The sequence below is a fragment of the Chlorocebus sabaeus genome, chromosome 9, assembly GCF_047675955.1.
Source record: "Chlorocebus sabaeus isolate Y175 chromosome 9, mChlSab1.0.hap1, whole genome shotgun sequence".
Taxonomy (NCBI): Eukaryota; Metazoa; Chordata; class Mammalia; order Primates; family Cercopithecidae; genus Chlorocebus; species Chlorocebus sabaeus.
This window is the reverse complement of record NC_132912.1, coordinates 70,130,214-70,156,415: the sequence shown is the minus strand read 5'-3', so window position 1 is coordinate 70,156,415 and position 26,202 is coordinate 70,130,214. Positions and strand designations below refer to the sequence as shown.

At 51.5% G+C, this 26,202-nt stretch overlaps 1 protein-coding gene across 6 annotated transcripts in view; it reads right to left on the bottom strand.

The window, feature by feature from the left end:
* LRRC20 (leucine rich repeat containing 20) overlaps positions 1–26,202 on the bottom strand; it is a 91,252-nt gene that overhangs the window by 17,970 nt on the left and 47,080 nt on the right. For all 6 annotated transcript variants that reach the window (XM_007963173.3, XM_007963176.3, XM_007963170.3 and 3 more), the window contains one exon: positions 10,779–10,946. In XM_007963173.3, the coding sequence (XP_007961364.1) occupies positions 10,779–10,946 (168 nt within the window). The remainder of the gene's footprint in view (positions 1–10,778; positions 10,947–26,202) is intronic.

The window sequence follows — 26,202 nt, the reverse complement described above, 5'->3', positions numbered from 1 at the left end:
GCCTCACCCTGCACTCTTCCACCCATCAATGATCTCCATGCTTCGGCCCACTCCCAAACTGTTAAAAACTCTGATTCCAAATTCCTTGGGGTGATAGATTTGAGGTATCCTCTCATGTCTTCATTCAGTGACTCTATGATTAAACCTCTTTCTCTGCTGCAACCCAGTGTCTTGGCGTACTGACTTGCTGAGTGCATCAGGCAACAAACCCATGATGGTTACATGCCCATGTCCATATCCCCACAAGCCTTTTATTCTTTGGATAAGGCATCCTTGCAAGGCTGGGCTTGGAGATCCAGGGCATCAGGCGGCTGTCCAGCACTCTGGACAGAGACAGGGACAGGCAGTAGTGGAGAGTGGCAGTAAATGCAGCCTGGAAGTCTTTTGTTGTGTTTTATTTTTTAATTTTATTTTATTTATTTTTTTCTTTTGAGACACAGTCCCACTCTGTCACCCAGGCTGGAGTGCAGTGGTACAATCTTGGCTAACTGCAACCTCTGCTTCCTGGGTTCAAGCAATTTTCTTGCCTCAGTCTCCCAAGTAGCTGGGACTACAGGTGCAAGCCACCACACCTGGCTAATGTTTGTATTTTTAGTAGAGACGGGGTTTCACCATGTCGGCCAGGTCATTCTCAAACTCCTGACCACAAGTGATCCACCCACCTCAGCCTCCCAAAGTCCTGGGATTACAGGCGTGAGCCACCGGCCCTTTTCTTGTGTTTTACACAAGGGTCAAAGAACTTCTTGCTATTGGCCTGTGTGCTACCAGCAGAGCACCAACAGTATCCTGGACAGCTGGAGGTTTTGGTTCACCCAGGTTTCACCACACAGTGGTTGGCACAGAGAATGCCATTTGGGCAAAGACCAAGTGTGTGCCTTGTTACTTCCCTGCGGGTGAACATAAGTGGGGCAGGGGTTGCAAACAGGAGCTTCCTGCACTCTCGTGTCTGGGGGCCACGTCTAATTTGCACTAATTGCTGTTGACCCCTGTTTGTTTAATCCCAACCTCTCCCTCAGTGCGGCTGCACAGCCAGCAAGCGCTGCCTGCACTGTTTGTCTAACGACCACCTCCTAAGTGCTGGCTAACACGATGCCTGCACCTACTGCTTGATGCCTGTGAGTACAACTCAGAGCTCTGCAGACACCAAGCAAGGGTGTGCAGGGCAGAAGGCACGAAGCTGCTGGGCATGCAGACAAGAAGCTACCACCTCGGAGGGCAAGTCATTCTTTCATGGGACTTGTGACACTCAGCGCACAGGGGTCGGGGCAAGGCTCAGACTCTGGGAAGCTGGCTGTGCTCAGGGAGCAATCCAAACTCTATACCCAGGGAGGGGACAAATCAACATCCCTCCAGATAGGCGTGGAGCCCCAGATCCAGGGGCAGGAGAGAAGTGCCACAAGTTTGACTTTGTCCTCCCAGATGTGCCAACCCAGAGGGTCCCTGCCTAGTCCAATCCTTGTCAGGCTTGAAGGCTGTGCATCATGATTGCTCCCTCTTCCAGATACTAAGTGGCCATCTCGAATCCCTTTTACCGATGTGGTAAGGAAGACAGGGAGGGAGGAAGGAGGAAGGATCCCCTGCCACCCCAGCACTGTCAGTCTGTTGCAGCCAGCCTGCCATTCTGTACTGGCCAGTTACTGGCTCTAGTCTTTCCATGCTACACCAGGGTCACTCTGAGATCTTGCCCAACTCATCGAGGTCTTGCCCAACTCTAACAGACCATGATGACATTCCACAAGCCCTCATCTGAGCTGCCCCTTACATTCTTAGAGAGCAACTACCACCATACAGAGAGCTCACTGCATGTCAGCATGATTCGAAGTACACTGCATATACTGACTCATTTAATCCAGTATCGCCCAGAGAAGGAAATGGAGATAGTGAGAAACTGAACAACTTGCTGGAAACATAAACCCACATTTCCTTGATCCCCTGCAGTTAGGGTCGGCCAGTCAGTGCCCCAGAGGGGATAGGGTGTGAGTTTCTGTCTTAGCATCCCAGGGTCCAGGCCACCTGCATTGGCCTCCCAATCCCTACTTGGCAGTCTGTAGAATGACGTGAGCTCACCAGTTCCACTGCGGCCTCCTGCTCTCCCATTCCTGACTGTGGGAGGGAATAACTCACCTGGAGGGTTCATCAGCAGTGTTCTGAGAGTAACGGTTGGCAGCCCAGCCTGCGGCCACTGCCAAAGCCTCCCATGCTTTTGTAAGAACCTAAGTCCCCATGAATCCCTTTTTACTTAAAATGCCCACATGGTTTCTGTTTCCTGCACTTCCTGATCAGGCGTCTGGGAGATTAGGGGAAGCACAGTGGGGGAAGGCGCTTTATAACCAGGAGGTATCAGGCATGGGAAGGTTAGTCATCATGATCTACCAACCAGGACGTAGAGGGGCCCCTTTACATATGCAGACACTTACATGGGGGGAGGATCAACAATCCCCTTGAAGTCCACGAAGGATTTTATGCTTTATAAAACGCGGTGTGTGCATTAATTTCATCTTATCCTCTGGAGAGGGCTGTGAGGATATAGGTAAGGACTATCTTCCTATTTTTCAGATTTGAAACTCAGTCTCTGTTTCCAGTTAATCGATCTCACACAGATGGTGTTGAAGCTGGGACTCAGACACAGACCTGCAGCCTCCCCACACAAGCTCCTTTCCATCATCCTTATAGTGGTAAGTGGGGGATTCCTCCTGTCAGTTACCTTCTCTGCAGAAATTATTTGTCCCCACTCTGTGAGCCACAATGGGACCTGAGACTGAGACCTGAAATGACAGAGCAGCATGCTTCCAGGTGTGTGCATGGGGAGAAGGAGGGGTGGGGGGGCTCTGGGGGACCAGGGAGGGTGTGCCACAACTCTGTTGGGGGCTGGACGCTCAGAATCTTCCAGAAGGCCAACTATGGCAAACCTTCCCTGGCCAGCTGCCTCTGGCCCTGGGCCCTGCAACCACTGGCTAGCCTCCATCATACCTCTGAACAGTGCCCTCTGGCTCCTCTGTCCTGGCCCCTGGGTGCATGCAAGAAGTATATGCAGCAAGTGGCCCCATGGGTTAGAGGGCAAGGAGTGAGCAGGCAGCATGTGGTCAGGACTCCAGGTGGGCTGAGCGGCAGGTGGTGGGCTAAGGCAGGAGGTGATCACAGTGACGCTGCCTCCAGCCCCAATTCCAGTGGGTGGCACTGTCCTCCCCACTCTGCAGATGAGGAATTCGCAGAGAGGAGGAGACCTGCTCATGCTGATGTTGTGTGTGGGCCTTCAGACCTTTGCCTTTCTTTCTACAAAATCCTGAGAAGCCAAGGATAAGGAAGGGAGAACAGGCAAGAGTTGAACGTGGAAAGTGGTCAGGATTGAGCGGAGTTTGATTCAGAGGCTCTCCACCCTGCAGGGAGACACAAGTCATCAGGAGAGAAGCAGAAGGAGGTGTAAGAGGGAGCCCTGGCTTCTGCTTCTGCTTCTGTTTTTGTTTTGTTTTGTTTTTCGAGACAGAGTCTTGCTCTGTCACCCAGGTTGGAGTGCAGTGGCGCAATCTCGGTTCACTGCAACCTCTGCCTCCCGGGTTTATGCCATTCTCTTGCCTCAGCCTCCCGAGTAGCTGGGACTATAGGCACTTGCCACTATGCCCAGCTAATTTTTTGTATTCTTTAGTAGAGACGGGGTTTCACTGTGTTAGCCAGGATGGTCTCCATCTCCTGACCTCATACTCCGCCCGCCTCGGCCTCCTAAACTGCTAAGATTACGGGCGTGAGCCACTGCACCCGGCCTCTGCTTCTGTTTTCACCATGGGAGTCTCCCTTTCTTTTTTCTTTTTTAATTGTTGTTGTTGTTGTTGAGACAAGGTCTCCCTCTGTCACCCAGACTGGAGTACAGTGTTGCAATCATAGTTCATTGCAGCCTTGAACTCCTGGGCTCAAGTACTCCTCTTGCTTCAGTCTCCTGAGTAGCTGGGACTACAGGTGTGTACCACCATGCCTGGCTAATGGTTTTTAAAATTTTTTTGTAGAGATGGGGGCCTCATTATGTTGCTCAGGCTGGTTTTGAACTCCTGGCCTCAAGCGATCCTCCTGCCTTGGCCTCATAAAGTGCTGGGATTACAGGCGTGAGCCCCCAGGCCTAGTCAGGTGTCTCCCTCTCTGTGTCATCCAGGCTGAAGACAGGCAGGCAGTCCCAGGGGACACTGACAAGACTTTTGTGACCATGTTTCAATCTGCCTTATGAGCCCAGAGGAAGTTCTGAGGGCAGCTGGCACTGACAGGTCAAGGCACCCTCCCTGGCAAGCTGGGAGGTCTGAAGCCTCCCACTATGCCACTGTCTGGCCTGGCAGGAGGCAGAGCTTTGGGTCCAGAAGCATTTGTTTCAGCCAAGATTCCCTACTTCCTGCTGACCCCATTCTACTGAGGGTTGGTGGGTCCATAGGATGGGCAGCAGGCCAGGTGTTGGCATAGTCCTTATTAAATGAGGACTTATTATACAAACAAATCACCAGGGATTCTTGCTCAGGTGCAGATTCTGACTCAGGAGGTATGAAGTGAAACCTAAGGTTCTGCATTTCTAATAGGCTTCCAGGATGCCCATGCTGCTGGCCTATGGATGCCACTTTGAGAACTGAAAGCCCAGGCAGAGCTTCTCAGGCTTCAGCATGCATGTGAATCAGAAAGCGGGGCATCGGGGGGCAGGTATGACAACAGACTGCTGCCCCCTCCCTAGAGTTTCTGATGTAGGTCTGGGGCGAGGCCAGGGAATGTGCATTTCTAACCAGTTCTCTAGCAATGCTACTGCTGCTGGTCCTGGGACCACACTTTGAGAAATATCGGCTGGGATAGTAAGAGGTGAAACAGAACAAAGACAGAATTAAGTAAATGCAGACCAAAGCATCCTATATGACACAGATACTTTTCCTCTTAAAAGTGCTCTTGGCTGGGCGCAGTGGCTCGCGCCTGTAATCCCAGCACTTTGGGAGGCCGAGGCAGGCAGATCACTTGAGCTTAGGAATTTGAGACCAGCCAGGGCAACATGGCAAAAACCCATCTCTACCAAAAATACAAAAATTAGCCGGGCATGGTGGTGTGCGCCTGTGGTTCCAGCTACTTGACAGGCTGAGGTGAGGGATCACTTGAGCCTGGGAAGTTGAGGTAGCAGTGAGCCAAGATCATGCCACTGCACTCCAGCCTGTGTGACAGAGCGAGACCCCATCTCAAAGAAAAAAAAAAAAAAAAGTGTTGTAGTGCTGTTACTCTATTTAATCAATTCTTTTTTGTTTTAGTTTTTTGAGACAGGGTCTCACTCTGTGGCCCAGGCTGGAGTGCAGTGGTGCAATCACAGCTCACTGCAACCTCAACCTCCCAGGCTCAATTGATCCTACCACCTCAGCCTCCCGAGTAGCTGGAACTACAGGTTCACACTACCACACCCGGCTAATTTTTGTACTTTTTGTAGAGATGGGGTTTTGCCACGTTGTCCAGGTTGGTCTCAAACTCCTCGGCTCAGGCAATTCTCCCACCTTGGCCTGCCAAAGTGCTGGAATTACAGGTGTGAGCCACCATGCCCAGCTTAAATTCTTAATGAAGACTTGTTTTCCTCTAATCTCTTATATTATCTGGAGCAGTGGGTGCATAGGAAAAAACAAAAAACAAAAAAAACAGAGAACTGAGGGTTATGGAAAGTTAAATTCCAGCTTAACTGAAATAATATCTCTTACTGGGCAAAATGAAGTCTCTCAAATATGTGATGTTTGTCTTCACCCTCACATGTTCCGGGACTGAATCGCTAAGCAGCACCAAGTGCCGGTGAGCAAGTGGTGAGGCCCCGCTGCCCCGCATCCACCTTCAAGTCATGTGTGTCAGCTACTGGGGTGAACGAGCTGACTGCCCCCACCAATCATGTCCCCATGTCATCACTCAGACTACATGCCTCCACCTCCTTAGAAACCCTCCCACAAGGACACAAGGACAGCTACCCTCCCACTGAGAGTCCTCTCCCTAGCTCTCCATGGCACATCTGCCCTCCCCTACGCCTGTGACCAGGTGCTATCTAGCCATCTAGTGTCTGCTGACACTAATACCTGTAAGCTGCTTGAGGTCGAGACTTGCATCTCATTCATCCCTGCAGCCTCTCCTTCTCCAGAGATGACATTTCCCAGGTGGTCTTATTTATAAATACTTAAAAACTTCCATACACCACTTTCTGATTTGAAAAATATAGGAACTATCTCATATCCCAGAAACTTATAAATGGCTCTTTTTTTTTTTTTTTTTTGAGACGGAGTCTTGCTCTGTAGCCCGGGCTGGACTGCAGTGGCCGGATCTCAGCTCACTGCAAGCTCCGCCTCCCGGGTTTACGCCATTCTCCTGCCTCAGCCTCCGGAGTAGCTGGGACTACAGGCGCCCGCCACCTCGCCCGGCTAGTTTTTTGTATTTTTAGTAGAGACGGGGTTTCACCGTGTTAGCCAGGATGGTCTCGATCTCCTGACCTCGTGATCCGCCTGTCTCGGCCTCCCAAAGTGCTGGGATTACAGGCTTGAGCCACCGCGCCCGGCCATAAATGGCTCTTGTCTGAACAAATATTCTAAGCTACGAACCCTTTTCTTCCTCTTGCGAGTGCCTAGAGTAAACAACTGTGTCCTGGCAGGCCAGTCCCCAAGGACCCCGGAGGCCTCTCATCTGGGCGGGAGACACCTGCTGCTGTGTGTCTGCCAAGGAGTCAGCTGGGAAAGGGAGAAGCCCCTTGACCCGCTCTGCTTCCCTTTCACCTGAACCGGGCCCAGACCTTCAGACCCAGGGGATTTGGCCACAGGCAGAGAAAATGGTAAGACATGACAAAAGACTTCCAGACTGAGAGCACGGGCCATGCGGGGTGCGTGAAGGGGAGGGATGAGAGGAGGAAGGCTGTATAATGGTTGGGGTATGAGCTGGGGAGGGCGGGTGGCTGAGTTGGCTGAGAACAGATCCCCAAATCTCTGCAGGACAACTCATAAGAGCGGCTTTCAATATTTTTTCATCATGACTAAGAGTAAGAAATACCATTTTTCATCATGTCCCAGGAGATAGATAGATAGACAGATAGATCGATCTGTGCATGCACATAGTAAAACTGAAATTAAGAGTTACAACATAGTAATTACCATTTTATATGTGATGATGTACTCTGACATTTTCTATTTTATTGCATTAAAAAATTGCTGGTCTCAGCCCACTGACTTGACTTAACAATTCACTAGCAGGTCATAGTATGCAACTTGAAAAACTCTGCCCTATCCTGTCTCATTTATTTCAGAGGAGCTTTGAGGCTTTGGACTTCCTGCTCTACACAATGCTCCCACCCAGCTGAGCACCTGCTGTATGCCGCACACCATGCCCAATGCTGGCAGAGGTGGGGATGGCAGAGAAGGGTCACACACATAGACCAGAGGGCCGTGTGCTAAAGATGGCAACAAAGGCATCCACGTGCCACACAGACCTGAAACCTGAGGGCATTAAGCCACCAGTGAGCACCAAGGTCAGGCACCACCTCCCAGTGGTTGATATCAGAAAGCAGACAGAAGTATCCTTGTCCCTCTCAGCCTCCATGCCCTGTTGAGATCCCAGCCTCCCTCCTTCTCTCCCTGAGAATGGCTCAGAGGGTGGAGGAAGATCACATGGCAGCTCTATTTGGAAACACGAGGATGACTGAGTTGATCCTGGCAGCCGCCTGGATGCTGAGAGCCTCCATGTCTTTCCAGCGCCAGGCTGGGGACGCTTTGGGGAGGTCCCTTTAGAGTGGCTGTCATGATTCACTTGGGGGCTTGTTTCAGAGTTGCCTATTCCCCACTTACTAAAGCTTTAACGGGAACTCACGCATCTGCAATTTATTTCTCATAAAAATTTTGTTTGATTTTTTTCCACCACCCTCTAAGCATTCTGGAAGGAAAAAATAAGCCACTCTGAAGGCATCCTAAGCTTCTACAATCATCCCAGTGAGGTGCTGCAGGAGCTCAGCTACAAGTAGCGAAGAGTGCAGAACTATTTCCATAATGGAAGACCGTGCAGCCCTACCTTCGTTGCTGTCACTGCAGCCCCTCCTTCCTCCAGCAGGCCCTTTCATTCTCACCTCCCTCCAGCCTGGGGATGAAGGCTGTGGCCTGGCTCTCCTGCTGGTCTGCGAGTTGAGAAGCCACTCAGATCACTCGGATGGATCAGGGAGAGGTAGAAAATAGAAGCAGGGAGACTCCAGCAAGGAAACAGTGGCTGCCTCCATATGCCCCCTCTCTCCAGCTCGGGGGCAGGGGAAGAACCACCAAGGCCTCCAGCAGTGGACAGGGACCTGGGATCAGTCAAGCTCTTTCAGGAGCAGCTGGCCACTTGAGGTAAACCAGGAGCCCCTCCTGGACAGGGGCAGCCCCTGGCTTCTCCATATCACCCAGGCCTGGCCGAGGCCAGGCAGCAGAGGCTCTATCCCAGGCTGAACTGACTGGGAAACACAGCCCAGACACTGATGTCTCTCTTACCTGGCCAGGTGTGTGACAGGCACTTGGCCATGAAGGCTTAGAGCTTTAGTTTCTACCTGTGTCAAAGGGAGACCATCACCCTGTGGATGTGGGATGGCACATGACCATTCTTGGTAAGATGTAAGATGCTTCCACATGTCGAAATTATTACTGACATTCTGCAGAAAAGCAGAATATGTCTATGCAAGAGGAGCCAAAACAGCCGATCTTTTCTCTGCGGCTGTGCCTGCTAAGAGATATTGTCTGCCTTTTAGAAGGGTAAGGACCAGGAGATCTGGGCCATCCTTGCTGCCCACTTTGGTGCAAGTCACTTCTTGGACTGCAGCTGACATAGATAGCCACTTGACCTGCTCCCCTACCTGGGGAAAAGCCATCTTCTTATCTTGAACCACCTTTTGGGGGTGGGGGATAAGCTTCATCTGAAAGATGAGAGGGCGCTGAGATTCACAGAACTGCTGTGAGCCTTCCAAGGCCACAGTTAGGATATGGGGAAGCCAACGCCGGTGCTGGTGAAACCCACCTGTCCACCCACTGCATATCCAGCTCTGGTCTCGCTCAGTTACTGCCCCATTTGGATGAGCAGCAGAAGGAAGCGGAGGCATCAGGAGGGGCCACAATGAACAGAGACAGGAGAGGAAGGACCCAGGCAAGAAGGGCCTGGCCAGGAATGCAGGGGGCGAGGGGCTCAAAAGCAAGCCCCTGGGTGAGCAGGACAGCACAGGAGGGAGAGCTGCACAGGCCAAGGCACTTCTGGGCAGGCTCCTTCTGCTTAGAGACTACTCAGAGGCCCCAGTGACCCAGGAGCCAATCCAGGCGCAAGACACTTGAGGACTCTGGTCTTGGGAGCATAAGACTGAACCAGAGCCCACCCCCAGGGGCTTCCCAGAGGCCAGGCAAGAGAAGTCCATCCTGGGCACAGGGCTGTTCTGGAATCACATATTCCTGTCCTGGCACCGCGGCAGTCTCACTGTACAACCCGATGCTCTCATGATGTGTTTGGGCCTCGGTTGATTCATCTATCCAAGGAAAGACCCAGAACCTCAAAGGTCAGCTGGTCTCACCTCCCACCCAGCCAGGGTCAGAGTCCTGCCTGTGGCACCTCTGACAGACGGGCACTCGCCATCACATGAGGCAGGCCATTCCCCATCAGATGAGCCAAAACTACTAGGACCCATCTGAGGGGGAATAGCTCTCACCCTGCCTGGGCCAGGAAGGCATAGAGGAAGCCCCACACAGGGCTGATTCCATGTTTATTTGCACTAGAGGAGGGGTCACCCTCCTACCACTGCCCGGGGCCTGCCATCTGTCACTCCAGCTGAGGTTGCCTGCTGCTGACTTTGGAATGGAAGGCTCTCCCAGCAGAAGCCTGGGCCTCAGCAAGCGGTCAGGAGGTACTGGCTCCTCCCTCAGAGAAATGGCCTCATGTTGCTTTTAATCAAATGGCATAATGGCTATAAAAGGGCTTAAGAAAATGAAAGCATAACTGAAGGGGGGTTATGATGAACATCATTGGCATTAGAACAGCATCCACATTAGAGGCCATGTGAGACAGGATGAACTGGGGCCGAGCCACCGAAGGAGGGTGCTGCAGAGGGGAGGGCACACAGAGACCTCGCTCAGTGCCCAGGTTCTCTGGGCAGGTTGGACCACTAGCTGGAGTTGAGGCGCGGCTCTCTGAGGCCCTGATGAGACAGAAAACACATATTTGCTGCAAGAGGAAGGAGGGACAGCTTCCTGACCTCAGCAGAACCCCCCTTCCTGGGGTTTGCTGTTTGCAGAAGGCACCTATCAGACCCCTGGTTCCCTGGTGGTGAGGGTCCTGGCAGGCTGGGCTGACAGGAAGCAGTGTGTTTGTTCTGAAAGGCATAGAGAGGCTGTGCTGAACATGGCTGTCTAGTGGGCCCTGCTCACTCCTATGAAGAGGTGTCTGTGAAGCCAGGGGACTCAGGGAGGAAAAAGCACACAGCGGGCCAGAGCTGAAGGGTCTGAGACAGCCTAGGCTGGCAGGTGAGATCTGGAGAGGGAGAGCTTGTGGTCCACAGTGGCCTGGCTAGTTCACAGCTGCACTGTGGTGAAAGCCAAGGCCATCTACCTGCCAGGGAATGCCAGTGTCCCACCCAGCACCCGGCAGGTGACAGAGCCTCAAAATGTGTACCTTCCCAGGCCTCATGTCCTTTGCTTAGGCATCTCAGACAGAAGGCCCAAGCTTCTCCTCCCAACTGTGAAGGTCAACTCCAGAGCCCTGTGCCCGGTGAGCACCTCGTGCAGCAGCCCAGGGCCAGATGGGCCAGGCCCACTCACCTACGATCTCATTCTCCTCCAGGTTGATGGTCTCCAGCGCCGGCAGGGCGGTGAGCTGCTCAGGGAAGTCCTGGAACTGGTTCCGGGACAGGTCAATGGCCTTGAGGTGCTGCAGGGCACTGACCTCGCTGGGGAGGCGGTGTAGGAAGTTCCCCTCCAGGCGGAGCTCTGCCATGTGCAGGAAAGGAGAGAGAACAGGATGAGGAGGGGGACACCCCGAGACCACAGTGACTGCCCGCTGTGGCTCTCACCCTGCCTGGGCCAGGAAGCCCTAGGCCACAGAGGGAGCCCTGCACAGGACTGATTCCATGTTTATTTGCGCTAGAGGAAGGGTCACCCTCCTACCACTGCCCGGGACCTGCCACCTGTCACTCCAGCTGAGGTCGCCTGCTGCTGGCTTTGGAATGGTAAGGCTCTCCCAGCAGAAGCCTGGGCCTCAGCAAGGGGTCAGGAGGTACCGGCTCCTCCCTCAGACAAAGCTTCAACTCCAGGCCCTGAGGGGCAGGTCAGGATGGGCAGCCTCTCCCCCTCGGGGCTCCCCATACTCCATTTAGGGGACACCACTCTCCATGGCCCTCCCTGCTCAAGGGGCCACCAGGGGCAGCCACATTCTTTCAGTGTCATGTGCCCCTTCTCCCCTGGCCAACCACAGCTGACCCAACGTGGGCGGGTTCCTGCTCGGAGAGCAGACGCTCTGAAAGTTGGCTAGCGACACGTGCAGGGACCTGCGTCGGAAGGCAGCTGGGTGGGGGGAGTCCCTCTGCTGGGAACCCGGCTGAGGCAGTGCCAAGAGAGGGGGCCAGATATAGTGTGGGCTGAAGCTGAGATGCTGCGATTTAGTGACAGAAGCCGGGTGCCCACAGGGCCCTGTGCAGGGAGGAGAGCTGGGGGGCAGGAAGCAAGGGCGGTAGGTGGCAGAGGAGCACAGTCCAGGGCTGACGGGAGGAGGACCTGGAGTCCCCATGCTTGGGTACACACCTGCCGTGCCCCTGCTTTCACTGTTATTTCTTAGGACGTTATTTAATCCCCACAGAAAGGATATCATCTTACCTGTAGAAAGGAGCTAACATCACAATGCCTATCTCTAGGGGTGTGGGAAGATTAATCTGTGAACACGGGTGAAGCAGCATGACAGGGAGAGGCAGAGCTGAGGCCCTGAGGTCTGCCCAGTCCCCGTCCAGGTGTGGCCTTACAGTGAGTCTCTCCCCACCCTGTCTGACCCGAGGGAAACTGAGGCCCAGAAATGCTGAGTAACCTGAAGAATGTCCCCCAGTTCTTCTCCCAGGGCTGGCTTTGTGGGCATGGGGCCAGCGTATTCACACGAGGTCTCACGATCAGAAGGGCCCCACACTTGGGGTGGAATGCCCTGTGTGGCCATCTTGAAAGTCTTAATAATTTTATCCTTGAACCTGTATTTTGTCAGTGGCGCTGGGCCATGGAGTCTGAGCTCACACATGATCCACCTCCTACTGCCTCCCCAGCATGGCAGCCAGCTCTCCCGCCTGGCCTCCCCCTCCCCATCCCTGCTCTGCAATGACACTGCAGCCCTCCACCTCAGCAGGGAGGGTCACAGTCAGGCGTGTGCTCCATGTGTCTCAGGGTGGAGCACGAAGGCAGCAGTTCTCCCTCACCCTCACTCAGGGCCCCTGGGGCTTAGCAGGAGTGAGCCTCTTACCCACCCCTGAGCTAGGTACTGAGCAGGTCCTGATGCACAGGTTTAAAGAGCCTTGGAGTTGCCTGCCTGCCATGGCTGAGGGTGGTGGACACTTAGGAAGGGAAAACCTGGCTCAGCTTCTTCAGATCACCCCAGGCCAGGGTGGAAGGCAGTCAGTCCAGTATCTGGTAAGAGCAGAAACCTAGCAGCTGTCAGGCCTGAGGGTGGCTGCGTGGGTGCCCTGCATTGTGGACAGGGGCCCTGGGCCCTCTGAGTCTGTCCTTCCTCCCTTCTGCCTTCCAACCTTCCTGAGTCTGGTTTGAGTTTGTCCTTCTGGCCTACTCCAGGCACCTCTGGAGAAAATAAGCCACAAAATATGAATTATATAATTTCATGATTCTACACATGATTTTAATGCTCTCATAATTGCACTTAAAACTGGCATTCCACAACATAAAGATAAATGGTAAAATTCATGCTAAATTTTGATCTTTCCTTACTTAGAACGACATGAAATAGTAAATGAAAGGCACCATGACACACTGAGAGAGACTGTAAAAGAAAGGGAAAAGCTTCCTATGTAACTTTTAGAAAAATGACCCCTGATTTCTGGAGTCATTTCTCTCTGTGCCCCACCAGTTTTGCAGTTGGCCCTGCCCCGCTCAGTGCTCCATGCATGCTCTTCCATAGCCCCACAACACAGCTGCTCTGAGCTCCCCACAGCCCCTCCCAGGTATCCCTACAGTGAAAGCTGACCCCCTGCACCCTTCCCAGTGCCTCTGCATACACACACACACACACACACACACACACACACACACACACACACGCTCGCGCGCCTGAGTACCAGCCCCACTGCAAGTGCCCTGCTCCAGCACACTGGGGTTCTGGGGAGACAGGAACTACATCTGATTCATCTTCGTCCCTACATCCAGCCTCTTGCAGACACCTTGTGTCACTCAGCAAATATGTGCTGAACAATGACTCTTCTCCCCTCAGGAGGCAAATAGACAGTGCAGGGGGCCTAGACTGCCTTCCATTTTTCCATCTTCAGGGACATCAGAACCCAAGGTTCCATCAACAGGTCCAGTGCTCGCTTCATGCAAACCCAGGCCTCCCCTGGCAGCCAGGTTCTTGAATAGCCACACCTTAAATCACAGAACGCTGCTATCTAGATCACCATTAGGTCACAGTGTTGGGGCCCGGGCAGAGCGGCTCATAAGGTCATAGTGTTGGAAGCCGGGCAGAGTGGCTTATGCCTGTAATCCCGTACTTTGGGAGCTCAAGGCAAGAGGATCACTTGAGGCCAGGAGCTCAAGACCAGCATAGGAAAACCCTGTCTCTACAAAAAATACAAAAAAATTAGCCAGGCATGGTGGTGTGTGGTTGTAGTCCCAGCTACTCAGGAGGCTGAGGTGGGAGGATCACTTGAGCCCAGGAGGTGGAGGCTGCAGTGTGAACCATGATAGCGCCTCTGCACTCCATTCTGGGCAACAGAGCGAGTCCCTGTCTCAAAAGTAAATAAGTAATAAAAATAAAATGCTCTTTACCCACATATTTGTGAGGCTTGCTACCTGACTTTATGTGTGTCTTTGCTCAAATGTTACTCTATCTAAAGTAAGATCGCCTCCCATTGGATTCCCATTCTCTGCAGTATTTACCTTCATAGCATCTGTTATCACCTAACATGCTGACTTATCTGTGCATCCACTGCCTCTTCCCATGAGAACGTAAGCTGCACGAGGGTGAGCTTTGCCTGCATTGTAGAAACGTGTGCATGACACTGCCCAGTACATGGTGAGTGCTCAACAATGATGAGTACATTATGATGAGTATATAAATGAATTAGTGATGAGTAAATGAATGAATGAATATATCACCCTCCCAGTTCTGCCAAATATCTGTTCCATATACACCACCGTTTGTCCTTAAAATTGATTTGTTCTTTTTTACTTATATAAAAAGAAAATAGGCTGGGTGCAGTGGCTCACATCTGTAATCCTAGCACTTTGGGAGGCCGAGGTGGGCGAATGACTGGAGGTCAGGAGTTTAGCCTGGCCAACGTGGTGAAATGCTGTCTCTACTGAAAATATAAAAATTAGCCAGGCATGGTGGCATACACCTGTAATCCCAGTTATTCGGGAGGCTGAGGCAGGAGAATCCCTTGAACCCAAAAGGTGTAGGTTGCAGTTGCTGAGATTGTGCCATTGTACTCCAGCCTGGGCAACAAGAGCAAAACTCCATCTCAAAAAAAAAAAAAAAAGGAAAGAAAATAGTTGTTAGTGCGTCCCACAAAAATAATGTTATTCATTTCCCTCTGGACACTGTTGCCAGATGAGGAATCAGGGCCCTGGGTGGATTTATACCAGTCTGGCGTTGGGGGGAAGAGCACATTCTAGGCTGGGGGCAGCTGCCCCATGGAGTTGCTCAGAAGTCACTTCGCTGGAACAGACATTTCTTCTTAGCTGAGAACATGGCCCACTTTCTCTGGCTAGTTGGTTCTTGTTCAGTGCGTTTCTCTAAGCCCTCATTTCCTAGGAACAGGCTGCCATGCTCCATGGTCTGGCTGCCAACAGCACCTTCAAATCCGCAGTTCACAGCCTGTGTGTCAGTAAGGCCTGTATGGGCCACAGAGGGAGCAGCCTGGCCTCTGTGGGGCATCAGTGGGTGCTCATAGGGCATTTTTGAGGACACAGCTTTGCTTCCAGGTTGCAGACAGGGAGGTGGCCAAAGTCCTTGATGGTGCCAGCTGTGCCCAGGTTTGTTTCATTTCCATTTCTAGAATCCCAGCATGCCTACACCACCTACAGGAAGGCTCCCCAACAGCTCACCTAGCCCTCACTCCTCCCTCCCTGGGACCTCCTGCATTCTGCACCCCACCAGAAGATCCGCTGGCCTACACAGACACCCAGGACAGGAGCCAGTGCCCAGAAGTGGGGTATGGCCCCATGCAGAGTGGGGAGTGGGGCCGCCCTGAACCTCTCCCCCTGAGGCTTGTGGTGGGAGGCTGTACAGTGGGTGTGGGGGTTACAAACACATGCTGTGGGGCAAGGTGTCCCAGGATTCTTCCTGACTATGTGACCTTGGGCAAGCTGTTTATCTTTGCCTCCATTTCTTCATCTGTGAAATGAGGACAGTACTAGATCCTCTTTCTCTGCAGGGTTGTTGTAAAGTTTCAATGAATTAATACATGAAAAAGACTTTGAACAGTGCTAGGCACACAGTAAATTCCACGTACGTATTGAGATAGACAGGAGGATGGATGGACGGACAGACTGATAGATATGGCAAACCACGCAGGGCACCCGGAGCAACCCAGAAATCTGGTTAGTACTGAGTTACTTATGTCCTAGACCTGCATGGCTAACTGTCCATGCTTAGACTGAGGAGAGAAGAAAATGCTCTTTGCCTGAAGCAACAAGAATACCCTCTGTTGCTTCAAAAAGCCCCGGTGAATTAGCCGGGCATGGCAGCGTGCTCCTGTAATCCCAGTTACTCGGGAGGCTGAGGCAGGAGAATTGCTTGAACCCGGGAAGTGGAGGTTGCCGTGAGCCAAGATCGCGCCACTGCACTCCAGCCTGGGTGACAGAGTGAGACTCCGTTTCCGGGGTAAAAACAAACAAACAAACAAAAAACCTCCCGCGGGGCCCTGAGGCATTTGGGAACAGGGGTTTGGAGCACCAAGCATCAGGAAGCTGATAAACACAGCCAGTGTCACAGACACACAGCACATTCACTTGGGGGGAGTCTCAGAAGCTGCTGGCCCAGGCTCTCACGCTATAGGGCCAGACCCCACTCACAGCTCTGCAGGGCCACCAGGATAACTGCCAGAGGGAGGGGAGGAGAATCTCTCCTTGCTTGATTTTGTTATCCCCAGTTTTTTGACATGTTCAGAATTTTTTTAAATGGCCTTTTATCAAACCAATTCAAGCATGAGTCTAATTATATCCCCACAGTGGCTGAGAAAAGTAAGAAGCATCTACCTCTGGAGACATTTCCAAGAGCCTGCTGGGAGCTGGCCCCTGTGTGCAGTGTTGGGGGTCACGGTCGATGCGGCCGTGGAAGCTGATGTGGGGGCTGTGATGGTTAATTTTCTGTGTCAACTTGACTAGGCTAAGGGATGCCCAGATAGCTGGGCATGATTTCTGGATGTGTCTGTGAGGTTTTTCTGGAGGAGATCAGCATTTAAATGGGTGGACTGAGTAAAGATCTCAGGCGGGCGCGGTGGCTCACGACTGTAATCCCAGCAGTTTGGGAGGCTGAGGCAGACGGATTGTTTGAAGTCAGGAGTTCGAGACCAGCCTGGTCAACATGGTGAAACCTTGTCTCTACTAAAACTACAAAAATTAGCCAGGCGTGGTGGCATGGCAAGAAGCCTGCAATCCCAGCTTCTTGAGAGGCTGAGGCATGAGAATCCAAGGCATAAGAATCCCAGGAGGCAGAGGTTGCAGTAGCTGAGATCGCACCACTGCACTCCAGCCTGGGCTACAAAACGAGACTCTGTCTTAAAAAAAAAAAAAAAAAAAAGGAATAATGATAGCTGACACCTATTACTACACTAATAGAGCACTACTACATTTGAGGCACTTGTTCTAGGGATTCACGTGTAATCGTCATTGTGATTTTTCCATAACCCATTACCATCAATTTACAAAGAGGTGAAATAACTTGTCCAAGATCACAGAAACCCCAACTTCTCCACAAGGTATGTGACTTTCCTCTCCCAACCCCCAAATCAGGATTTGAACCCCAGTCAGCCGTGTTCAGAGCCTGACTCCTCATCTCATCAATCACTGTCCTGTCTCATGGGCTCTGCATCTGTCCCTTCCCCCAAGAGAAGCAGGCCACCGTGGCACCTCACTTCATCCAGTTTTGCACCCCTAATCCCTTCAATATCTGTTCTCAGAATACATAACCAGCAAATCCTTGCTTATTCAGTGGCCAGAGAATCATAAGAGGGGAACCAGGAAGGACCTGGTTATGTTTTAACTCATCAGGTGTCCTTGGGCCCATCCTCTTTCCAGGTGACCTCATGCGAAGATCTTTCCTGCCCATTTATCACAGGCTGTGATGACGAGCTAAGAGGGATGTGAAAGGCAGGATGAACCACACAGGTCACATATTTACTAAGCACCTACTATATGCTTAGCCTTGTAACTGAATGTAAAAAGGGTAATCTTTGTTTTTTGAAGGTTTTTTTGAGATGGAGTTTTGTTCTTTCGCCAGGCTGGAGTGAAGTGGTACAATCTTGGCTCACTGCAACCTCTGCTCCCCGGGTTCAAGCAATTCTCCTGCCTCAGCCTCCCAAGAAGCTGGGATTATAGGCACCCGCCACCACACCCGGCTAATATTTGTATTTTTAGTAGAGACAGGGTTTTGCTACGTTGGCCAGGCTGGTCTCGAACTCCTGACCACAGGTGATACATCTGCCTCGACCTTCCAAAGTGCTAGGATTACAGGCATGAGCCACCGTGCCCGGTCAGAAAAGGGTAATCTTTGAAAATTAAATATACTCAACAAGGCCTGGTGCAGTGGCTCATTCCTGTAATCCCAGCATTTTGGGAGGCCAAGGTGGGTGGATCACTTGGGGCCAGGAGTTCAAGACCAGCCTGCACAACACGGCGAAACTCTGTCTCTACTAAATATACAAAAATCAGCCAGGCATGGTGGTACACAGCTGTAATCCTAGCTACTCAGGAGCTGCGGCAGGAGAATCGCTTGAATCCGGGAGGTGGAGGTTGCAGTGAGCCAAGATCGCACCACTACATTCCAGCCTGGGCAACAGAGTGAGAGTGAGACTCTATTAGAGATACAAGACACGTGACACTTGGTTCCTGGATTATGGAATCTTTGCAGAAACAAAACTGAAAGCCAACATGAAAGCAGGAATCAAAAGGGAAAATAAGAGAGGGTCAGTGGAGCTGTGACACATGGATTGCAGGAAGCCAGTCAGAGCCAATGATGCCAAAACAGCCTCCACTTACTCAACAAATATTACTCAGCACCTACCACAGGGCAGGCTCTGCTAGACAGCGGGAAATCATGGCTAATGAGACGGACTAGATCCCAACCTTAACAAGCTTACAGACGAGTGCAGGGAAAAATAGTAAACAAGAAAAGAAGGTTATTTCAGATTGCTGGAAGGGCATTTGAGGTCAGAGTAAAAAAAAAAAAAAAAACCAGTTCTGCAAAAAGCCCACGGAAGAACTATCTTCTTCTCGTTGTCGTTTTATTGCAATGGTTAGAACTTTGAGGATGAGAGTGGACATCCTTGCCTTGTTCCCAGCTTGTGGGAAAGCCTTTCATCATTAGGTCTGATGTTAGCTGTAGGATTTTTGAAGATGCTCTTTACCAAGTTGAGGTAGTTTCCCTGTATTCTTAGTGTAATGAGAGTTGAAGTTTGTCAAATGCTTGTTCTTTGTCAAATGATATGATTGTCTGATTCTTCTTCTTAAACTTTTTTTTTTTTTTTTTTTTTTGAGATGGAGTCTGGCTCTGTCCCCCAGACTGGAATGCAGTGGCGTGATCTCGGCTCACTGCAGCTTCTGCCTTCCAAGTTCAAGCGATTCTCCTGTCTCAGCCTCCCGAGTAGCTGGTATTATAGGTGCATGCCGCCACTACACCCAGCTAATTTTGTGTATTTTAGTAGAGATGGGATTTCCCCACGTTGCCCAGGCTGGTCTTGAACTCCTGAGCTCAGGCAATCCACCGACCTCAGCCTCCCAAAGTGTTAGGATTACAGGCGTGAGCCACCTCACCCAGCCTAGCCTTTTCATATGATATATTACACTGATTGATTTCTAAAGTTGGACCCAGCCTTGCACCCCTGGAATAATTGATAAATCCCGCTTACACATGTCATATGCTCTTTTTATACATTGCTGAATTTGACTGGTAATATTTTGCTGAGAATCTTTCCATCTATGTTCATGGGAGATATTGGCCTGTATTTTCTTTTACTTTCGCATTTTTGGTACTGTCTTTGTCTGCATTTGATATCAGAGTAATATCAGTTTCCTAGCATGGATTGGGAAGTATGCCCTTCTCTTCTATTTTCTGGAAGAGGCTGTGTAAAATTGATGTGAATTCTCATTTTAAAAGTTTGATAGAATTCCCCAATGCAATCATCTGGGCTTGGAGATTTCTTCTTTGGGATCTTTTTATTTATGAATTCCACTTATTTGATAGTCGTAGGTCTATTCCGGTTGTCTATTTCATCTTGGCTGAGTTTTTGTGGTTTGTGGTTTTCAATAACGTGGTCCATTTCTTCTAAGTTGCCAGATTTATAAGAATAAAGTTGTTTATAATAAACCTGGGAAGTTTTGAGTGGGAACAAAACCATGGAGCTGCTTCTAGGCCCCCTCCCCAAGGGAGGGCAAAGAGAGCAGATTCCTGGGGATGGATGTCCCACCCCTGTCAGTCACCCTCTTGCCCAACCCCTAGGGCTTTATGAATGTCAGCATATGTGCCAAATTCCACCCAAATTGTTCGAGTAAATCTCCAGGTAGCCAAATCTGAGCTCCACGGAAAGGAAGCATTCCAGAAAAAGGCCTTGAATTGGACAGAATGGGGCATGCTTCCTGATGTGGGGGGCGGGGCTGGCAAAACAGCAAGTTCTCCCCAGCCATACAGCTTCACTTCTCAGAAGCCATGGCCCAGCAGGGTCTCTGAGTTGCTTCTGTTCCCACCGTGGTGTCCACTGCCTGTATCATGAGCTGCCTGTATCATGAGCTGCCTGTATCATGAGCTCTAAAAATCCTCTGTGCAGTAAGGTGGGGTATATATACACAATCAGTTAAAAACAGCCTCTCAGCATTAGCTGAGAAGCAGGTGACCACACTACCTGCTTCCATGGCAAAGAGCCTGACCGGGGACCCGGGGACCCTGAACTGAGGTCTCACCCTGCATCTTCCTGGAGGTAGGTCAGAAAAGCCACTTCTCCCTTCTGAGCCTCAGGGTCCCCATCCGTGAAGACATGGACTTGGGGATCTCTCCAGTTCTCTTCTCACTGAAATTCCTTGTGGAGAGACAGATTCCTATGACTGGACCATTGTCCTGACTACTTGACCAGAGACCTCTCTTGTCGACAACTAAGGCCCCCAGTGTCTTCACCATCACCGTATCAGAAGCATCATTCATCAAGAATTTTGCATGCACCAAACCCTACACAGGGCGCCTTATATGCATTATCTCCAACCTCACAAAATCACTATGGAGTAGATGTTTCCCCATTTCTCAGATAGGGAAACTGAGGCCCACAAAGGCCAACTTGGGCCAGCAGCTTTCTTTTTATCTCTTATACGGCCCCAAACAGGGCGCTTAAGGTTTTCTCTATTTTTTCCAGTTCAGAGGAAGAACAAAAGTGTAGCCAAAGCCCCAGCCGCGGGATCAGCCAGTGTGCTGAGCTTCCAGCCTAACACAGCCACAGCCACGTCTGGCTTCGCTTCTCCCCTCTGGAGTCACAGCACCCCGGCCATCTGCCCAAGGTCTCACTGCCTCCTCTTCTGGACAGAGAGGACTGAGATCTTCTGGTCCCAGAAGACTGCATTAGGGGTTCCAAAGATTCTTCCTGCACTCAGGCCAGGGTTCAGAGTGGAACAACCAGGGCGCCCAGGATGGACCGGGGCTCTGGAAAAAGACCCCACTCCATTCCACTCCCAATGTTCTACCCAGCCTGAGAGCAGCCCCCATCATGACATTTCCTTATTGATTACACCTACTGAACTGTGGTTTCCGGTGTCTGTTAAATGGACCTCTTCTCCCCCAAGTTCCTCTTATTACTTCCTGTACCATCCTTATCTTGGACAATTGCCAAGGCTGACTCAGAGGCCTTAGATTAACCCCAGCCGAGAGAGAAGCTTGCCGATTCCATTAAGGGACAGACAAAGCTGGCCTGCAGTGATTATACAACCCATGCTCGAAGGAATGTGCCAGCTCCAAAAATACCTGCTCACCAGAGCTCAATCAGCACCTCAGCTCTGAACCTGCGTCAATGAGCAGTCACAGTCCCTGACTGCACGGACTCCCCCGCAGGGCAGTCAGATGGTCAGGTAGGCAGTGTCCTTCCAACAGCCCATGCTCAGTGCTGAGGAGGCTTCACACAGAGACAGCTGCTGCCCACAGGGGTCAGAGGGCATTTCCAGATGCCACACTCACTCCTCAGGGGTGAACAAGGGGAAGGGGAGAAAAAGCACTTTTAACTAGGTCTGGAACAGACTAAAATGAAGTACTAAACATTTTGCCTCCGTGAAAAGACTAAGGCAGGCCAGGTGTGGTGGCTCATGCCTGTAATCCCAACACTTTGGGAGGCTGAGACAGGCAGATCACTTGAGTCTAGGAGTTCAAGACTAGTCTGGGCAACATGGCAAGACCCTGTCTCCACAAATAATACAAAAGATTAGCTGGGTGTGATGATGTGCCATAGTCCCAGCTAGTCAGGAGGCTAACGTGAGATCACTTGAGCCCAGGAGGCAGAGGTTGTAGTGAGTAGAGATTGCACCACTGCACTCCAGCCTGGGTGACAGAGGGAGAACTATTTCAAAAAAAAAAAAAAAAGACTAAGGTAGCTCTTTTTTCTTGCTGTGTGACCTTGGGCAAGTTACTTGTTACTTATGCTCTGTTTGCTTACAACAGTACCTACGCGTGGTATATTATAAATGCTACTATTATGAAGTATATTTATATTTATATAGGCATGGAATATCTCTAGTACTGGTAATGGTGGTTGTCTCTGGACATGGACTTAGATGTCTGGGGACAGGAGTAGAAGAGCAGCCTTATTTTTCCCTACTATCCTTTCAATCTTCAAAATATCACATTGTATGCATCTACTGTCTAATCAAAAATAAGTAAGTAAATAGGATATGCTTTTCAAATGAAGCCTTGGAGCTCTGGAGGTGTGGCAGAGACACAAACAGCAACTAGAGAGGTGCTCGGGAATGGGTAAGAAGGGCAGAGGCAGGTATGGAAACATCTGAGTCGCAGAGCTGGGAGCAAAGGAGAGCTGCACGTAGAGCCTGGAAGAGGGAAGTGAAGGGAAACTGCAAAGTCTTCTGCCGTACAGGGTTACAAGAAGTGTTAGCTTGGGCTCTGGAGGACAGAGGTACCAGAGGCTCAGAGCCACACTGTCCTGGTGTTCCAGTGTGCCCTCCTACGCCAACACACTGTACAGAGTTCCGGGCTGGGGGTGTAAGGGGGTTGTCGAGGTCTGCTGGTTTCTAGGGGTGGTTAAGATACAGGATGGAAGCGATGCTCTCCTGTTGGTGCAGCAGTAATACATCTCCAGGCTGCCCCAACTCCCCTTCACAGGGAATTTAACTTATTTTTTCTAGCTCTGTAGGTTGGTTGGTCTCTGCTGCGTGGTTCTTCCGCTATATGTAGCAGAGCCTTAAAATGCCCTCTGACCTCAGTGATCCCGTCTCTGGGATTCTACTAAGGATGCCGAAGCCCATGACACTTGGGTTCCTTAACACTGCTAGGAAGGGCTGACCCACTGTCCAGAAGCAGCCATGCAGGGGTCACAAACAGTTTGGCCTTTGCTTCACTGAGGTCATCCAGGTTGCTCCAGGGGTGGGGCGCCCTTGAGGACTGATGGCAAAAACTGAGCAGAAGGCCACACCTTGTCACTGCCTTGATATCAGGTAGGGATTCTTGATCATCTGCAATTGGAGTCTGCCCCTTGTGCATAACTCAGGGGAGATAGACTCTCCCAGACCTCACTATTCCAGTGCTGGGCTGCACTGAAGGCACCAGAAAATGTGCTTCTGGCCGGGCGCTGTGGCTCAGGCCTATTATCCCAATACTTTGGGAGAACAAGATGGGTGGATCATCTGAGGCCAAGAGTTTGAGACCAGCCTGGCCAACATGGTTAAACCCTGTCTCTACTAAAAATACAAAAATTAGCCAGGCATGGTGGCAGGTGCCTGTAATCCCAGCTACTCGGGAGGCTGAGGCAGGAGAATCAGTTGAACCTGGGAGGTAGAGGTGGCAGTGAGCAGAGATAGTGCCACTGTACTCCAGCCTGGGCGACAGAGCGTGACTCCATCTTAAAAAAAAAGAAAAAAGAAAAAGAAAATGTGTTTCTGACAGAGTAGATCTGCCCGATCCCAGGCTACAACCAAAACCTCAGCATCCCCCACCAAACTCACAGACCTTCCGCGTCTGCCCGGCTCTCCCAGCACATTTCTGGGCCCCCCTTTTCTTTTCTCTTTTGTCCACTAAGTAACATCAGCTATTTAAAAGAGTAAACCCAGAGGGTTGAAGTGAAGCAGGAAGTTGGGGAGGAACAGCGCACTGTGACCCCACCACCCCAACGGCCTTTCTGAGGATGGTTCCCTTGCTCTCCAGGTTTGGAAATGTAATGTGCCCAGAGGACACCCGCCTTCTCCTCCCTCCCCAGAACACCAGAAAATAAGTCCTGTGGGGCCCTGACTACACTGTTCACTGGCACACCCCCTTCCCACCCCCAAATACCGCCTAAGACTCCTGACCAGCATGGACAGCAGCAGCTTTGATGGTATGGCCTGAGGAACAGAGGGGCCCGCCCCATCCTCACCACCCTGGCCTGTCAGCATGGACTCAGTTGCTTTAAACTAGCTTCTCCATGCCCTCTGCCCACACCCACCCCAGGCACCAGGCATGTAGGGCCTTTGGAGCAGGAAGACCACTCCCCAAGGTGTGCAGAGAGTAGCTGAGGCTGAGGCGTGGCCCCTCTGGCACCAAGGTGGTTGGTTGCCAGAGGTAAAGATAAAGCCTGGCGCCTTACTCCCGCCTGTCCTAATTGCTGAGATAATGAGGAAAATTGCCCCATTTTATCTGGCAGGCACCAGGAGCTGCTGCCTGGAGAGCCCTGTGGGGAGGGTAAAGGGCGGCCCAGTGAGCAGCCCAGAGCCCTCTGCAGACAGGCTCCCCCCAGGTGTCATGCACCCCGTGGGCTCGCCCTGGGCACATCTCCAAGGTCACCCCTGGGAGGGTCTGGCTCTGAGGAGGAAACCACACCCCCTCCTGGAGTTTATGGCTGGCTGGCATCTCCCTGTCAGGGACAGTGTAAGGAACACACACTTGGGGAAACAGAAAGAGGCAAGAAGCCTGCTGCTGCTGAAAAATCAGAGAAAATGAGCTGTGAGCCCCAGGGAACATCTCAACACATTGCTGGATGCTCCCCAACTACTCACAAGCCCTCTGGGGTCCAGTTCCACCAGGCTGTGTTGCCTCCAGATGCAGGGTCTTGGGGTCAGCAAGTCTCCATGGAGGTCTCAGGCCGGCTGACTGGAGCAACCCACCTCCCGGTCCTCCTGCACCCACATGCACCTGCTCCCGACCAACCAAAGCCCACCTCCTGCCCTGCAGCAGCCGCAGCAGCCACCTCCTGTTGCCCTGGCCCAGGCCCAGGCTCTTGAGGTGAGGGAACTCATCGTTTTGGAGGGCAGAAAGAGCTCGCAACCTCCCTTATGACTCGGCTTTGAGGCCCTGCTTGTTCCGTGCCTTCCTGGCCTGGCCTCACACTGCTTCTCCCTGCTAGGATGCTTCTCTTGGCCTTTTCCACAGGGCCTATCCCCTCCCAACCTCCCAGAACTCTTCCCAAATGTTCCCGCCCAGGCAGATGACTCCTTCCAGCCAGTCCCTAACAACACACCATCCCTCTGCTCTGTAACACTCAGTCTTGTACCACTTTTCTAGTTTTTTCCCAAACACACCTTTCACTGTACCAAAAGATGCTATAGAAACTCCTTCTTATTTACCCGGTAAAGCCCTTCTCATCTGTCAAATCCACGCTTTAAGCCATTTCCTCTGGAGGTTTTCTGATTTCCTGCTCACTGAAGGCAGAACTGACTTCCACCGCCTGGACACCCACAGACCGTGGGCAAACATCTGCTGCACCGCCCCTCATATCATGTATGACATGGTGTCTGCTCATAAACCTGCCTCCCCTGCAAGATAGGGAGCTCCTCCGGGGCCACATCCAGCTCTCAGTTTTCTTATCATTCCCAAATGACACAGGTGCTACCAGGACTAAATGACATGATGCAGGGAGAGCGCTCAGCATGGAGCCGGGGGAGCTGAGCACCTGTGAATTTGGGCTCTGCTGTTATCACTCACCCATGCATCCCCACAGCTACACCAAACCCAATGCCTGTGGGAATCCGCTGGATTGAGCTGACGGGCAGGGGTGTGAGAGACTGAATATACAAACAGACAATGACCAGGCCAAATATAAAAACAGAACTCCACTCACAACCCACAGCAGCCTGCCCAGGAAACCAACCCACGATCCACAGTAACCAGCCAGGACGCCAGCCTGCCATACGTCAGATCTGTGAGAAGTCAGACTGCTATCTCTAGCAATCATCCAGGAGGCCAAACAATAATCCCTGTAACAACTGGTCCCAAGTGGCCAGGACTCAATTAATAACTAACAGCTTCCCGATTTTTGTCCCCACTTCCAATTAACCAACAAGAGAAAGCCAATATGCCCCCCTCGTCAATCGCAGAGGATGCTCCGCCTCTAGTTAGAACTCCCCCATGCCAACAATCAGAGAGTACCTGAAGTCTTCCCTTTTTTCCACTCTACCACTCTGCTGCCTGCCTTTGAGTCTCTGCCAACACACAAGTGATGGTGGCTGACTCCTTCGCTGTAGCAAGCTCTGAATACATAGCCTTTGCTTTTCTCATTTGGGTGGGCTTCGTTTATTGCCATAAGTGTGTCTCCTACACCTCTGGCCTGGCAGTCCCAGGACATACTCACTAAAAAGAGCTAAGACTACAGGAAGA